At 43.1% G+C, this 17843-nt stretch overlaps 1 protein-coding gene across 1 annotated transcript in view; it reads left to right on the top strand.

The window, feature by feature from the left end:
* Positions 1–1462: 1462 nt before the first annotated feature.
* LOC146648285 (receptor-type tyrosine-protein phosphatase S-like) overlaps positions 1463–17843 on the top strand; it is a 70201-nt gene continuing 53820 nt past the window's right edge. Inside the window, exons 1-2 of the mRNA XM_085389215.1 lie at positions 1463–1796; positions 14919–15132. Of these exons, the coding sequence (XP_085245341.1) occupies positions 14988–15132 (145 nt within the window). The 5' untranslated portion in view covers positions 1463–1796; positions 14919–14987. The remainder of the gene's footprint in view (positions 1797–14918; positions 15133–17843) is intronic.

The raw sequence follows: 17843 nt of genomic DNA, 5'->3' as shown, positions 1-17843 counted from the left end.
ATCCTCAGGTGCCATGCCAACGTCCAGCACCACACTCCAACACCTCACGATCTGCCCTTGTGGCTGTTGCTTTTGTCATGCTGCGTGACCCAAATAGCACCAGATCATTAAACTAGATATAACAAAGTCCTATGTTGAACTATTTCAATTTGCTTCAGGTTAAAGAATAGTGCTTTGTTGCCCTGTTTTTCATTTTTTTTTTTTTTTTTATTGATATTTTAAATCAAATTTGTGGGCAACGCCAGAAACGAAGATAAGCTAATACACCAAATTGGTTACATTACACACACACATTGTTTAACTGCAGGCATTTATCCTGATAATTATATTTCATTTGATTCATTTCTTACATTAACCTGTTCGGCAGTCACTTCCATATATTTTTACCGACCCTTTGCTACTGTGATATTGATTAAATCCCCTGAAAACCATTTTTGATATATATGTACTGTAGATTAAGAAAACCAATGATAAAAGTGCACACATTTGACCCCACTGATATAAATGATCAATGAATCCACCTTTGTTAATATAACAGGACTGAATAAATTATAAGGAACAGCTCATTTATAATAGACTACTGCTAACTCCAGCCTAAAATAGCCAAGAATATCAGTACTGGTATATATGATGTATACGTATGCATCAAGAGATAAACATCAGCCGCTGCTACCAGAACACTCCTTCTCATTAATATTGGTTGATACTGATGCTCAGCCAGTGATGTAACCCTAAAGTAAAGGTAAAACTAAATCAGCAGCTTAAATGAAAGCTGACCATAACCTTGATGAACGTGGATTTGTTGCACTGTTGTTGGCTTTAATAGTTGTTCATTTTAGGCAAGTGAACCTATAAACTTGCTACTGAGTCTGTCTCCAGAACAATAAATAATACTTTTAAACTCCTTCCATCTGTTGTCCTCAGATGCTACTGCGTTATTTACCTCCTGTGGAATTATTAATGCATTTCCTTAACATCTCACCAGGACTTGTATTTCCCTACAATATTTTAGAGTCCAGCTGTAATTTAGTGTGGGAGTTCTGCTCAGTGGGAGCCGTTATGAGCCTCTCACTCTTTATTCCTGCCAGCAGCTATAATTAGATGCTATGTTATGGGAATCTAAGAGGTCTAGGGTGCTTCTCTTCATTTTAGCTCCTTGGGGAGCAAAGTGGGGGCAAATAAATAAATAAATAAATCAGTCACTAATACACAAGACCAACCTGCCACAGCTGCTGCCTCTTTTGCACCAGTCAGCGATACCAGAGAGAGCTGGAGGAGGTGGGGGTTGAAGTGGGGAAGTAATGGGGGTAATAGAGGTGATGGGGGATACGGTTGCTATTGGAGATCTTGCCTGCATCACGTCATGTGTAAGAGGGAGGGGTGGGGGGAGTGCTCCGGTGTGTGCATGAAAGAGAGAGAGAGAGAGAGAGAGAGCTGGGAGGGGTAGGCGAGGAGAGGGAAGGAGGAGGGCATTAAGGAAGAAGGCAGGGAGTATCAATGACATCAACCAGCAGTATCTGAGGCCGCCCGATCAGCAATGCTCTCCCGACAAAAGGGCTGAGGAGCAGCCGTGACCCGCTGCGCTCCGAGAGGTCGGTGGACAGCCAGGACGGTGTGTGGGGGGGGGGGAAACGCCGGCGATGTGTGCATGCACCCTCCACAAAGGAAGACCTTCATCTGAGTGGAGCTGCCACTGGATTACATTTATCCTTGCTGTTTCTAAGGAAGCTTCCAGCTGCAAATCCACCCACATGAATCTACCAGACAGTAAGGAAGACGGAGCACTTCCTACCGAGGTAACCCGCACCATCCATTTATACATATGTATATTTATTTTAACAGTTAATGTTTGCAGTCGTGCACCCCACCCAGGCTGGTTACATTTTTACTTGTCGATTAGCCTTTTGGAAACTAAAGCGGCAAGAGTAGATCCCAGCCCGGATGGAATTTCACCGCTCAGTCTTTCCCGGGGTGTTTCTTTGTGGTGTTTCTCTTTTACTCAGCAGCTGCAGCATCACTTCAGATTTTGTTTCAAGCGTTTGGGTAAAAAAAAAAAACACACACACACAAAAAAACGAGGTTGTGCAGATCAGGCTGGTTGGCAACAACGCTGTGAGTGCGCGTCCCTCTTCATCACCCCCTCCTCCTTATTGTTGGCTGGGCAGCATGAGGGACCCGGGCAGACTGGCAAAGCCTTTGTTCCTCATCAACTGTCATTAAAAGTGGCTTTTATTTTGATGGCCCTTTAAAGCGCTCTCCAGGCGCGACGAGTCTATGTTGAGTCCGTTTTTTTTAAAGACTATTAAAAAAAGAAGAAGAAAAGAAAAAGAAAGAAAAATATAAACAGTAGACTCAGACAAGAAAGAGCTCATCTTTATGATCAAATCTATGTAACACAGGCATCTTGTATATCTGCCAAGGATATTTTTTAAAAGAAAGAAAAAAGGAAGAAAACTCTTAGTTCTGTTTCTATTGTGTCTAAATTTCACTGATGCCACGCCAAAGTAAATATAACACTATGATAATGTCATTATGTCAGCATGCTCAAAGGGGCCCTCGCAGACACATTATGAATCTATACAGGCTATTATACCAGTATTTGTGAATCATTTATGGTATGGAAGGCACCAGGTGGCAAAGCGGATGGACTTATTTAGCAGGACTGGTTCCTAGACAATAGAGTGGTTCTGCTGCTGCTGCATCTGCTACTCTCCAACATTACTTAAAACAAGCCCATCTGCACATATAGGCAGTGTTTCTAGTCCATAGACCTCTCAGATGTCTATAATTATAAACACAAGGTTTTGACTGTTAACACAGCCAGTCACGCGTGCAGGCAGAATGTAATTTAATGATACGTCGATTCATCCTGACACATTTTCCGATGGCTATTGCCCGTTTGGGATTTAATCATGTAAACTTCAAGGGCCTGTTTAGTTTTTCTGGGTTTCCGTTGTGTGGCCTCTGTAAACTAGAAAATCACGCTGTCGTGGTGAATTTGAGGGAGGTCTTCCTCCTCACACACAGATGGGAAATGTTCCCTGGGGCACCTTGTGTTTGCTGGTTATTGTTCCAGACCATTTCCACATCCCTAATTATTTTAATCAGTCGTTTTTATGCATGGATTCCTCTCTTTAGCAGATCCCCTCCCGATTTTTTCCCTCTCGTCTTTTCAGCTCCACTCTGTGTTTAACAGAAGGCTACACTATGCACCTTCATAAGATGGCAAGCAATGTGTATATTTGCATCATTATGACAAGGAAGTCATTATGGTGGAAGCAGAATAACTGGACTGGTTGATTACCTCTGTGTGCTGGAAATAGATCAGATTTTCTCTTCCAAGAGTCAAGAGATTCTTGGCCCCATAGGTATTCATCTACGCGCTGTTAGGAGCGGTAGCTTATGAAATCAGTGATGGCATGTACTCTTTAAATAGCATTTCTAAGGGTTCAACCATGGGCCTCAATGGTTTTCTGCTCCCTCTGAACAGATACCACTGTAAGATCCATCCAGACTTTAATATGCCGGGTGACGTGTGCTCCCACTGGAGCAGCTTTGGTTTCCAAGTCAAAGGCTTCATTGAAGTCTCAATCCCACATTCTCGCTGCAGCGTCACCCTAACTGCTCTGCTCTCTTACGTTCTTCCCCTGTGTTACATGCTATGCCCATCTTTGGATTTTGCCAGGCTCTGTGCCTACCCTCCATTACCAGGAAGGAAGGAAGGAAGGAAGGAAGGAGAACATAAAGGCGTGCGACTTTGATGCTGGGAGCGTAGCCACCTGTATTACAAGAAGGAGGGAAAAAACAACTTGTTGTTGTCTAGGAATAGATATTAATTGACCTTTTCAAAGCCTTCCAAACAGTGAGCTTTTGTCTGCTTTGCCTCTGTTTATTTATATGCTCCTGAAAGCAATTCATATACAGCATGCAGAATGAAGCCGATACGCCTGTGTAATGTGGTTGGAGGCACCGCATTACTCAAAACAATACCCTTTAAAAATCAAAACATCTATTTTTTGACCTAATAACTGGAATGAAACTTGAATGAGGGACTATCAGGATGCACACTAAAACTATATTGTTTTATATCCAAATCTAACCCTTATCTTTAGTATGGCTGGGCATTAAACCAGCTTTCCTTATTATCATATCATCGTAGCATAGCATTAATGCTTTTCAAAATTCTGGTGGTCGAATTAGTATTTCTGAGCTAATCTAATTCATAAATGGTTAAATGAGGTGGCTGAGCCTTTCTATAGCATGTAGGAAGTATATTCTGTGGTATTTTATATGTTCATTTTGGTAATCGTCCAGCCATCAGATTATTCATATGACGACATTAGTTGCAAAGAAACACACACACAATTATCAACAATCACATACTAAATGACCACTTTATGGCTTCATCACCACATCTAATGATAAAAGTTCAAAACTGGCTCCAAGAGTGCGTCGAGACATGCTTATTGTGTAATGGACTGGTTCTTATATAGTGCTTTTCTACTCGAGTCAAACATTCAGAGCTCTTTATACATCAGGACCTTTTTTTATGTAGCATTCACACTTCAAACAGCATCTTGCAGACTGGAGCACCCAGGGATTAAACCACCAACCTTCCAGTCAGTACATGACCTGCTGTACCTCCTGAGCCACAGCTGCCCTACTTTAAAATTGATGATGTGTACAAATAATTAAAGTACACAAAAAAGTATTAGGTAGCTGCTTTAACAGTTGAAACCTGCACTATAATCTAGTTATGTAAAGATGCGTCTCTTAAACCAGACCCATTATGATCCTTTCTTCGACCACAAGGGTCACTTGCGGTTATGTGAGTGTGTCTTTTCTTCATGGGTCTGTGTTCCCGTGCGTACACATGAGTGAAGGCTCAGAGATAGGTTTTGACTTGACTGATGCCCTTCTCCAGATGAATCAGAGATTCTGATGTGTCAGCAGGGATGAATAATGCACGCTGCTCCACTACCTCTCTTCTCCACCTCTTGTCTTCAGTCATTTGCTTCTCTTTTCATCACAACTGCCACATCTGAAGAGATCTTCACCTTCATTTTCAGCCCTCCCCCCCCCGGCCTCCTCCCTTATGCAAACGAGGTTTTGCTGCCGCCGCCGCCGCCACCTCGCTCTCCCCTGGGTCAGCCCTGTTCTCCTTCCGAACAGCTAACTCGTTCTTATCATCGGGCGTTGCAGAAGTTTCTCCTGTTGAAATTTCGGCGCATTTCAAGATGAGGCGCGTGCAAACATTTGCGCTGAAAATGGCCAAGTGCTTTGACGTGCACAGCTCGTTATCAAGTCACGGGAGGACGACGTGCAGCCATTGACACGGGTTGACAGTTACATCCCTGACTGACAGGAGTCATTAGGAGGATAAGGTTGACTGACAAGAGGGCTGATAAAGCAGGAGACAAACTGACTAATCAGGACTTGGTGAAAGAGGGGATACCATTTGTTTTGAAGCGTCCAGTTAGATGTCATTAAATGTTTGACAGAATAATCCATGCTCCTCCACAGCAGCACTTGGCTGCTCTCTGAGGTATTTTCAACTCGTGGAGTAAAACAAGCAAACAAAAAACCCTTCTCTTTGAAGAAAGTGTAGGTTTCCATCAGTTAATTTTGGATGAAGTGATGCCAAAATCATTCTGATTGGAGGTCTTGTAAAGCATAAAATCATATGGCTTTGGTTTAATTGGTGTAATAAAGCCAATGCGAATGCTCATGGAGGCAGAAAAATTGCATCTGTATAGCTGTCATATACTGCAATCCCTTTTTTAGTACCATTATGTCATTATGGTACACGCTGTGTGGCAGAAGACTGGATTTGATAAAGTTAGCTCAGGTTTCTTAGCCGATTGTGGCTTTAAGGATAGCACTGTCAGTCTATAGCTATTAGATGTAAACTCATACACTTTAGTTCATGTTGCATAGAGGATGAATCCTACTGTTCAGCAGCATGATTGCTGATCAAATACCCACAACGCTAATAGCAGTCCCAACCCCCCAAGGCTTTATTTGGATACACTGTGTTTAAAACTAAACAACAAACTAGGTTCACAATGCAAACATTACCCCTGCGTTCTTGTGTGTTCAACTCCAAGCACTGCTGTTAATTACAACCTCACCGGCAGCTAGTAAACTTAAAATAGTCTTTATGTGAGTAATTCCGCATTAGCAGACTTAATGATTTTAAATTTCCCTGCAAATAAGCCCGGTGCTTGTGCCACCTATTTAAACCCTGCTGTCAGCGCTAGTCGTCCAATAAAAGAAAAGGTTTTGGCGTGCCTCCATATGCCAGTTGCCTTTGAAAGAACATCTTTATTGCTTTAGTGAAACAGCTTTGCTATGAAGACCTTTACCATGCAGGATGGTAAAGGGACGATGTCCAGGAAACTTGTGGCTCTATTCCATCGTCACAAATCACAGAGGGGAAATTTAAAAGCCGGAGGATTAGGCCTGATTCAGCAGGAGCATTCTGCAGTCTTTAATGTGTGTGTGTGTGTGCAGGTGCCGGGCCTGCCTGGTTGACATGGCTCTTGAATGCACCTCCACATTTGTCTGTGGCATTTCATGATTACTCTGTCTCCGCAGCACTGAAGGATGCCAGTTTGGATGAAGTGTTTGCTTGACAGGGGTGAGAGTAATGGCTAGTCATTGGTGAAAGGCGTCCGTGCACAAGTCTGTTACCCTTGACAAGCATTTCATCTCTTCACTTACCGAGACAGACTCCCCGACTGATTTCAGTTCTGAGGCAGAGGACAAATGCAGTTTTTCTACCCCATTACTTCGCTTTTCAATTCTATTCACAACTTTATTGTCCCTCAAGGAGAAATTCATTTGGCGTCACAAATCTCATCTCCATCAGGAAGTCATGCAATGGCTGGTTAGTGACAGACCTTTTAAGAGTAGCGCCTGTGTAGCACGTAAATAGGATTCGTTCACCGGCGTATGCGGCAAAAACATTGCAAGTTTTCAGTGTTTTGCCTTATTTTATATGTTTTACATTGACCTTAACTGCATACCAAACAGTGTGGCGTGTGAAATGAATGCTGATGCTCTACAGATGATCTCAGTGTTGCTGGAGAAAAGTGCTGCAGTTGTGAGTTAATGAGCTCTCAGTGGACGGCGTGTCATGTGACCACAGGAGACAGGTGATACCATGGCAGCGAAAATACTCTGGAGAGAGTGGCTTCTTGGGCAAACAAACAATGTGTCGACAGGAAATGAATAAGGACCTGCCGAAGCGGTTGCACATCGTTTACCTGAGCAAATATTAAAAGGAGGGTCGCTTCAAAATCGCAGCACAAAAGCTGCCTTTAAACACTTGTAAGGTTATGCCCGGGGCGTGTTGGACTTTAAACCATCTGCTGTGTGTTTGCAGACAGTGATTTTCATTTTTATAAATCAATAAGAAGATGAATCGGTTTGAAGACTCTCCGTGAAGCTTACATTAATGACATCCTCGTTGTTGGGTTATGTATGAATGGTAAATCAGAAAGGCGCTGTCTTTCTCAAGGCTGCTGTTATTACTCTCGAGGCTTTTAACGGGCTCTGAAATCCGCTTCACACAGCGTGGCTTTGTCTCCTAGCTGATGTGTAGGTTTCGAGAAAGAGCTGAAACGTGGAGGTAAAAATGTGTGGCATGTCCCATTAATGAAGCGTAAGTGAAATATGATGATGGTCAGGACGATGACAATAACGTCCAGGAAGATGAAGGTGCTCTGTGTTGTCAGGGAGCCTCAGTCCTGCTGCAGGAGAAGCTCACTAATTGGTTGTCAGTGTGTGTTTTGTGTGTGCGTGTGTGTGTGTGTGTGTGTTTTGCTTGTTTTGCTTCATCTAAAACACATTTATTACCAGTGTTTTGGATTTATGTAAAGAAGCAATCGCCCTGCTTACATCTGAATCAGGAGCGGACAATTTACACTCTGCATCTTTTCTCATATGTCAGAGCTGTTTAACAATTAGGGACGTACATGCAAGTGCATAACTATGTGGACATCAGTATGTATATACAGTTCTTTCTCCCGCTGGGATAAGAGTCTGTGCCAGCCTTGGATATGCTAATTGGACAGTGAGTTGACAAGGGCTCAACCATCAGCCTGCGTAATGAGCCGCTGCACAGAAGATCGGCTGCCTCTGAAGAAGCGGCAACAGAGGAGGCAAAAAAACAAGGGGGTGCGGGGGGGGGATTGGGTCGCTGAAAGAAAATTACGAATTATGTTTGGGTGTTTGCGAGCTCAGTGTTGCCGTTTCAGCTGAGTGAGCATTGCGTAGGTGTCTGCATGTGGACACGCGCGCATCCTCTTCCTCTGCTTTTGTCAGATAAAAACCTTCATCTGTCAGGTGAAAACGCATCTGCTAAAATGTCAATTGTTTTTTTTTTCTTTTCTTTTTTTTTTTTTTTAGGGAGGAAAGAGCCATGTTTTAGCTGGATGACAATGCATTTTGGCATTACCCTAAGGGATTTGAAAGAGGTTTATGAGCCTAAGGGGTTGAAAAATTGACTGAGCTCACGGAGGAGCAAATAATCCTTGAACTTATTTGAAAGCGTGAAAAATTGTCAAATTGAAGCTGCAAGGTTTGCACACAGTTCCGTGATGCATAGATCATGAATATGGGACCTGTTGTCAGGGCCTATGGATTCTGGGCTGACTCTTAAATATCCTGGCTTTCCTACCAATCTTAACAAGTATAAAGATTACACACAACGTTCAGCTGAGAATCAGATCCATCTGGCCCTTGTGTGTACTGGCTTCATAATTATATTACTATCATATTTTTTCAAAATCACTCATTCGACTTGGAGCCTTGTCAGACAGTAACATACTTAAACTCGGTGTAAGCAGCTAATGGGTAAAACTACCACCTCAGAAAACAGGTGGCAGGGTATTAAAGAACCCTTAGCTGTTAAAATAAAGGTCAGAGAGTAATTTAATTTTTTTAATTAAATGTAATCTAATACCAGTGCAATGAATGTGTTTAACAGATGTGTGACATTAGGAAAGGATCTTTTTCTCATTGAAATGTTAAGGACACCAGAAGGATCAAATCTAACTTCTTGCGAGGAGGCGACAAGGACTTCCTTAGCCAGTAAATGCGTGTCAACCCTCTGACCTCCCGTAAGATAATCAGGCCTGTGTACACTTTTATAGCATTTTACAGGCATTTCCTGCTTAGCAGGATCTAGTCCATCTGTTGCTAGGCTTATCTGAGGCTGTTTTATCCATCAGAAAGAGATGCCTCTTTCTAGTTGTGTTGGTCAGTCTGACCTTGGAGCCCCTTTTAAGACGCGTGGGTGTACATTTGCCTCACCATTGTTGGGATACGGCAGCTTTAGTCCGTCCCGGGTATGCAGCGATTGAGGTCAAAGTGAAAGTTAGTTTGGTTAGTCACGCTTCTGTCTCTCCTCTCCACCCCTCCCTTTGTTCATCATCACGAATCAGTGTGTCGTCTTGGCTCGGAAACGTAGTTTTGATGGGGAAAAACTGAAGCGCGTCCAGATTTTTCTTTATAATGGGGAACAGCGATTTTAATGCTTAAATAGTCACATGATGCTCGTGCTGCTCTATAATTTTATTGATGTGCTGATGTGCAGAGAGAAAGGCTGTACTGGCATCTTCTCTTAATGCTGGGATTAGAAAGAGGGGTCAGACACCCAGGACGTTGCTGCAAATCTGGCTAAAATGAGGAAAGTCAAAGCGTAGAGTCCAGGAAAGCTCTTCTCTTTTTAGCTGTGGGTGATCAGTTAATTAAACTGTGACCTAAAGCTAAATTCACGCTCCCCACCAGAGAAAGCCTGAGAGAGTATGTGGGTAGATTCAGTTTTGAATTTTGTTTTGTTATCATCCCGAGAAAGTGTATTTAATCTGTAAAAGCTTATTTCATCATAATGAGAAAGCCATGCTGCTTTTTCTTTCTGAAGAGCTTATAATAAGGTATAAAAGGAAACTTCCTGCTGGAGACAGAAAGATTTGAAAGCACCCACAGTAGCACCCACACCAAACCCACCCCTGAATACCTGTGTATGTTCACATCAAAACTGTGCAAACAGAAATCTCTCTAAAACATTCAAGTAAAGCAAACCGTCAGCTACATCAAGGTGTCGAAACAAATGAGGAATTAAAGTCAGCACTCACCTGTCACACAGTATGACCCAGAAACAAATTAAACAAACAGAAGAACTGATGAACAAAGACACATGTATTAATAATGTATGCTGTTCTCCGTCTACTAATCCAAATAGGAAAATGAAAATGCATAATTTTCAAATAAAAAAAGACGACAGATAATTTCTAGTGATTTGTTTTTAGATGTACTTTTTAAAATTGTTGAGATGTTGTAAGTCAGATCTGGCAGAGTTAAGGATAGTTATTTATAATTTTACAACAAGATACTTTGAGCTGCTCCCTTTTTCACACGGGCTCGCCACAGCAGGTAGCGCTCCGTGCTTAATTTGGCAGATGTTTTTTTTTAAATACCAGATGCCCTTCCTGACGTAACCCAAACAGGTTTGTGTTTTCTCCTAGGATTGAACCTGGGAGCTTTCACTTGCTAAGCAAATGTGTAAACCGTACTGCGGTACTACCACTACTAAGTACTACCACTCTAATCCTCCAATCTTATTTTCTTTATGAGCAAAGCTGTTATTCTCTCTTGGACAAGTAATCATTTTGTGTGCAATTAGTGCTTTCATTCATAGTTCACTTTAGTAATTATTAACTAAGTCGAAGAAAAATGCAAGTCACAATTTAACTGAGACCAGAGTGGTGCCTTTAAATTGCCTTTTTTCCCCTGACCAACCATCAAGCCCCCTAATTACTCAGCTCAGTGTGACATGATTTAAAGCAAAATAGTCACTTAGTGAAGATAGAGAATAACAGTAATTGGGATAAGGCTTAAATGAATGGATGACAGAAAAGTCACAATCTCATCAATGAATTGATGATCCGCATTTCCCCTCGGTTATGTGCTACGTGACGATTAGAAAAGAAGGCAGCGCACGCGACATATATGGGTTTTCCTTCCATGCCTACATGTTTCTTAGGCTATTTCTGTGAGTCATGTTTGCTCTCAGAGGTGTGATTTGAAACTCCAGCAGCAGCCTTGTTTATAGGCTCAGACCCGTGATGAAAATGGTAGCTGCGGGTTGGGAATTTTATTGGTGTTTGTCAAAATGTCCCCTGATAACGCTGTTTGGATGCGCGTTGTATGAGGCAGCCCCTGCTTCAGCATCCTGCAGCATTAAGCAAGACCGATGGAGGTTTAGTTGGAGTACGCAGGTCTACATATGCATTTAAATTCCAGGGAGGGGTAGGGGGTGGGGGGCATCTCCGTGTTTGAGTGACAGCTGTTTTTTTTCTTGTTAGAGAGGAGCCTCAGATATTTTATTTCCACTGCTAAAAATGTAACCAGGGCGGTGTAGCTCATGCCTGCAGTAAGCCGTACTTCATCCTGTGCTTCTGATCCTCAGCGTGTGAGCATGTGTGTGTGTTCATAAACGTGTGTGTGTCTGTGGGCTGTGTGTTTAAGAGAGAAAGTGAAGGGAAGTGTGAGCGAGCGAGTGCCAATCTCCCCCATGATGCTTTGCCATCTGCCATGTTTATGTGTGTTCGTTCGTGTTGTGTGCGCACGGCCCTGTGGGTGTGCAAGCATTTGCGAGTGTCGTTTGCCTACAGGGTCCAGGGTCGTAGAAACATGAAGTAATATCGCTTCTAGTCTGGCCATGTATGTTAGTGATACAGGATTTCTACTCCAAATGCCTCCACTCCAAGCTGGCACTAAAACGTGCATAATTCAAGACATGGTTATATTTGTGCCGAAAAAGTTTAAGTGCCCATATTTGTGTACATGATTTCAGAATCACTGATAAAAATGTGAGAGAAGGCTAACTGCAGTGCATGCATTCTCATTAAAATCCAAAAATAACTCAGTGGTGCACAGCCATGTGTTTATTTCTGTTTATTTCAGTTGTGTTCCCTGTAATTATAAATGCCAGACTACGTATATACATATGTATAGTTGGACTGATTCCTCCTCTACAAGACTCCTTTGATGCTTACTCCCAGAACTGGATCCAAATTAAAGGTAAAAGGAATCAACACGAGCCTCCTTATCAGGTGTGCTCACTCACAGCTAACGTGGTGCAGCAGGAAACAGATCTGGTCCTTCCATGAGTGCTCGTGGCTCGTTGTCATGGAGACGGGCCTTGGGAGACCATCTCAACCCACTTGTGGTGCAAGGCATCGCGGGTACGGTGGGAAGGGAGGGAGTGAGGAGGGTGGAGGGAAGGAAGGTGCGGGGTGGGAGGACGAGGTGAGGAAAACAAAACATGTCATCTTTCCGAGGGGCCCCAGCGGAGCAGGGCCAGGTTGGATGCCACCTAAACAATGTTATTTCATCAGCCTGATGGGGCACAATAACCGGTGTACGTTTCACCACCTGAGCTTTGGTGTCATTATCGGCTTCCCCGCAATAAATAGCACACGCATCCCCATCAATCTATCTGTCTGGCTGACCATCTGTGTTGTCACACTGAAAAGGTAATAAGCACAACCCCTGCTGTCCTCTCTCTTTCCGGATGCTGAGCTCGGATGATCGGGGTGGGGGGAGTTGCAGTATCTCTGAGGGGTTATTGGCCTGAGTCATGAGAATTTTTGTGCTCGCACCTTTTAATTCTGCTTCGGCAATGAGCAACGTGCCTGGTTGTTGACTGTTTGTATGCTGAGAGGTGAAGACGATTGTTAGTTACCATAAGCACGAGCTCAGATATGCTTAGATGGGCCTGGTCTGCTGGGTCTGCTCCTGCTGGGGCTTCTGTGTATCTGTTTTGGCTTCTTCCCTCAACTTTCACAGCTGTAGGATGCTCTAAGCTCTTTTGTTTGAACTGTGTCAATGGACCAACAACAGCTGGAGCAGCCGGTGCAGGGCAGCTGGGGCGGAGGAAGAGGATTTGTATACAAGCAGGGGTTAGAGTGCGTATAAAAAAACCAAAAACGAGTAAAGGAGATGAATGATCGGGTATCACAGAGAAGATGGCATCGAGGAAGGAAAAGAGAAAAACGGGGAGGAGAGGGGCGGAAGCGGATGAAAGGAAATGGGAGAAGAGGAGATTTCTGGAATACTGAGACTAATGCAGGAGTGTGACGAGAGTAAGATTAAGGATTAGAGGCTGTGCGTCTATAGTGAAGGTAGAGGTAGAGAGGGGTTTTTGTCAGTAGGTGAAAAGACAACAGGGAGGAGGGGATAAACGAAATGATAGAAAGGGTTGGACTGAGGTCACAGAGAGATATTAGTGCCACAGCAAATCCAGCACACAGGACAGTGGTAGCAGACGCTGCATCATGCAAGGAGTGCCTAATGTTTCAGTGGCCATGTGGCTCTACGCAGAACGGTAACCCTGGTTAGATTAACGCTGGCAAATTGAGTTTCCGTAAGAGGGGAATTTACTTAACATGCTACCAATGGTGCTCGAATGAGCTCTGATCTGATTTTTCTTATCACATTGTTCAATTGAAAAGGGGACGCTGAAAGCTTTTCTATTCAGCGGCTATTACACGGCGTTAGATAAGGCGAGGGCAGAGCGGCGAGAAGAGTCTCTATCAGATAGACGGCCATGTTTTCAGTCGAGCTATTTTTAGTGTAGGAACTGGCAGACAGTAATGTTTATGAGCAGGTCATTAGCTCAATAAGTGGTTGGAGGAGACTTTGAATATGTAACTCACCAGAAATGCCGCTTTCGCTTAGGAAAGGCGACTAAGTGTCGGCCTGATCGCTGCTCCTCCATTTCTGGCAGCGTATCGGCGGATGTCAGGGTGAAAGTGTGCTTATGGGTGTTTGCGCATATTTATGTGCCAATCACAGCCTGCCCTGTCACCTGTTAATGCTTATTATGTCTCCCTGGGAGCGTATATGTTATCCCGTACTGCTGCTTGAAAGGAGAACATGTATGTGCGTGATTTATGACAGGTTAACAAAGGCTCCTTTCTCATTTGGCCTCCCCACCTGCGTTCTGACACATCGGGTGAGAGGGGTGGGGGTCGGAAGAGCTCGATAGGACTGAGGAGTTATTGACTCCCAGACGGGGAGCTTCTGCACAGCTTGTCTAAATCTCTGTAAGCAGACAGAGCTGAATTATGTTCAGTCTTACAGATTTGTGTGCCCATGTGCGCTTGTGTTTGTGTGAAGAAAGAGAGTGAAAAAAAGAAAAAAAAGAAATGCTGATGGAGATCCCCCCCAAGGCTAGGGATTAACAAGAAGGGGGTACATCTATTAAAGCAGCAGCTTCTGATACGTTTGCCGTTATTGAATTTTGCCGCATTCCTACTGACCCCCCCCCCCCCACTCTTCTTTGTTTGAGTGTTTTCCATTACGGTGGTACACTCTGGATGTATTATTGCATTAACACTTTTATGTGGCACCAGAAAACTAAAATACTGAACGCTAAGAAGGAATTAGGCCAGAGCAAAATGAAATTATTAGGACGTCTTAGAAAAAAAAAGAACTTAAAACTGTATCATTGCAGCTCATTTCACGGCTCACTAGAAAAGAAGACTTATTAATACAGAAGCAGTATGCTGGAAACTATTTCGGTCTGTTTCTTGTCATAGTTATTGAGGAGTGGCTCTATTGTTCTGGTATTAGTTCAGCCAGAGCTGGCCTGCTTGAGCTGTTAATCCCAAGTCAGAAGTGCTCTGACTAAATCAAAAGACCTAATCCTGCATTAGCATGAATATGTCTTTAATTTTCTTCGTGTTTTTATTATTTTTTCTACATTAGTATAAAGTATTGTATGTTTTCCCTCTTCCTTCATGGTGCGTTGACATTTCAGATGCTGCTCTAAAAGCAGAATGATGAATCAGAGGTGACGGAAATATGCCTGACCTTCCTTCTTTTTTTTTCTCTTGTGTCTGCAGAGTGCCTATCCCTGTTGAGTGAAGCCCTACTCAAATCTCCGTCATCTCTAACCAATCCACGGTGGTGCCATGCCTCGGCCCAAGACTGGTGGAGTCCTGGCCCAGGCCAGAAGGCCAATCCTGGGGCTGTGGATTAGCCTATCTCCCCTGTGTCTGCTGTTGCCTTTGATTATCCTGCTAACCAGACCTTTGAGCAGCGTGGGTGAAGCACTAGGTACATCTATCTATCTATCTATCTATCTATCTATCTATCTATCTATCTATCTGTCTATCTGTCTGTCTGTCTATCTGTCTGTCTGTCTGTCTGTCTGTCTGTCTGTCTGTCTGTCTGTCTGTCTGTCTGTCTGTCTGTCTGTCTGTGTCTATTTATGTGTTGGTAGTCTTTTTTTGTCTTTTTGTCTTTTTCTCAGTTGAATGGCAGCTGGTATATTGTCAGCAATGAATGCGAGGCACAGACGTGTATATATATGTGGCTGTGTGTGTGTGTGCGTCTTTGATTCTGTGTGTGTGTGTATGTGAGTCTATGTGTGCGGTGTGTGTTGTATATGTGTGTGTGTGTGTGTGTGTGTGTGTGTGTGTGTGTGTGTGTGTGTGTGTGTGTGTGTGTGTGTGTGTGTGTGTGTGTATGAGAGGAGTGGATCCAGGCCCGTCAGCACATCATCTTAGGGCTGTAGCGTTGTTAATGTGTTGTGATAAGCCAGGAGGTTCCATCAGCATGTTCCTCATCATCTCCTTGATTACAACATTTCCACAAATTTCCTGCCTCAGTTGGCCACACACATAAGATACACAAATGCACACACACACACAGCTGTCAGAGCTCTGAAAATGTTACTAAACTGATATATTTAGATTTTCTTGGATAAGAAGGTAAGATAGGTTAAAGACAGAGATGGCACCTCTCACCATTAGATACGGCAGTTGCCTCGTGCATTTTTTTTTTCATCTCCCATTTGCGTAACCAATTTGCGTCCACGGTTCTTTTATAAGACTGACATCATATCTGAAATCTTTTTATATTCAGTGAAGAGAAAAAAAATTACACAACAGCCAACTTTCAGCTGAAATGTTGTGGGACTGAATATTGCTGCTTTTTGACCACCTACAGTGTTGCTCAGCAGAGCAGATAGTATTGTGGAGGGGAAAATAATCTTTCTTTCCCTGTAGATCCAAATCTCTCTAGCTTTCTGAGTAACGAAGGAGATAAAATCATAACTGGAATTCTTCCATTAACAATATGTATAGCAGAACAATGACCAAATTAGCCTAGGTAAACAGATTACACCATATAATGGACAATAAGTACTTCTAAAAACGAGAGATTTGCTAGTAGGCCCTCAGTGCCTCTGAGTATTTACTGGTTCAACTCAGCTCTTTTCCAAATTATTGAAAATTAATTTCAGATATTATGCTTCACCATCACTTTGTCGAATTTTATGCAAAACATGGTTAGCGTTTCCCTGACAGCGATCCTCTTCCGAGACAGTGTTCCTTTTATTTTCGTCTCTTATGTGCCCAGCAACACATCGTACTCTGCAGTCATCATCTTTGTATCACAGGAGGTTTTATTTTTAAATTTCCTTTCATTTTTGTCACGCATTTAGCCAGGAAATGCAAACAAAGTTGACAACAAAAAACACACAATCAGGAAGAGATGCATTATTAAAGTGGCTTAAGGGCTTGTCAGACCACAGCTGGTTGCACTAATACCTTTGCCATAAGTAGCGTCTTTTAGAGCTGTACATTTCACAAGAGGTTACTCTAATTCCCCCAAAAGAAAATTTCCAACCCAAACTTATTCCTCTTTAGCCCACAGCGTTACTTGAAACAAGCTCCGAACTCATGGCACTACGCCTGCAGGTGCCAGCTGTATCTCAGCTCAGCAGCAGTCAGTCTTTCAGTCAAATGATTACCGGTTACAAAGGTGCTCCCTTAAAAACAGACAATAGGTATTTCAGTGGTAGACCATCCTGTTCCGTGGAAACAGAGTGGGACTTGGTATTAAAGAGCCACGGTTTCTCATTAGTGCCTCTTTTTTCGGGGCAGCTTTCTGGAATCTTCCTCTCATAACTAGTTGCTGTTCAGTCCACATCCATCCAGAGCCAGTAGCTTGTAGGGCTTTTCTCTGGCTTTCAGAAGAGGCTTAAGTGGTAACACTGCCAGTGGGGTAGGTTTTGCACGCGGATTGGTGTTGAAGTACATTAAAAAGAACATAGAAAACGTTTTGGACTCAAAGTAAAGCCACCGAAAACCATGTTCAATCCCTAAGAAGAACATGAAATTCATTCATAACCCTATAGGATGGAGAAAGCAGTTTCAGCCATGGCATTTAGTCTTTTTTGATTTTTTTTTTTTTTTTTTTGATAGTTCTTATATTGTTGTCAGAAAAAACCAGCAGCCTGCTCAATAGTCTGTGCTTTTCTAAGAGTCCTCAGAAAAAACTACCCTGCTCTTGAATCCCAAAATGGTGGGCATAAATTTGTTCTGATTGACTCTACTGTACCAGCTTTTTGCTTCTTCCTGTGCGGATTATGGCAAACCACTTTATTTCTGACATTCAGAGTGGGTCTTTAAGAGACAACACGGGGCAGTCGGGACAGGAGCAGTCTTTTGACATAATGTTATTCCAGTTACTGTCAAGGCACTGGGAAGTGTTCTGCATGGCTGTTAACCAACGAAGTGAGTAGGAGTGGGAAGACGTGCAAAAAGGCTTTAGAATCTGCTGGTGATTTCTTGATAGGCATGGCTTCTTTTTTTTTTGCTCCTGTGTGGCCTTCAGAGCAGTAGTGAATCAACACAGGCAGACCTCACCCACCCAGATGTAGGGGAGGAGGCATCCAGGTTGCCATGGTAAGGGTCATCCTGATTTCACCCTGGTGGATAGCGGTGTTTCTGTAGCTGAGGAGGAGTTAAGCTGGGCACCAT

The sequence above is a fragment of the Rhamphochromis longiceps genome, linkage group LG18 (genome assembly GCF_057381845.1).
Source record: "Rhamphochromis longiceps isolate RC_006_pf linkage group LG18, R_longiceps_female_GT1.1, whole genome shotgun sequence".
Lineage (NCBI taxonomy): Eukaryota > Metazoa > Chordata > Actinopteri > Cichliformes > Cichlidae > Rhamphochromis > Rhamphochromis longiceps.
The sequence above is the reverse complement of the archived record's forward strand: the minus strand, read 5'-3'. Positions and strand labels throughout refer to the sequence as shown.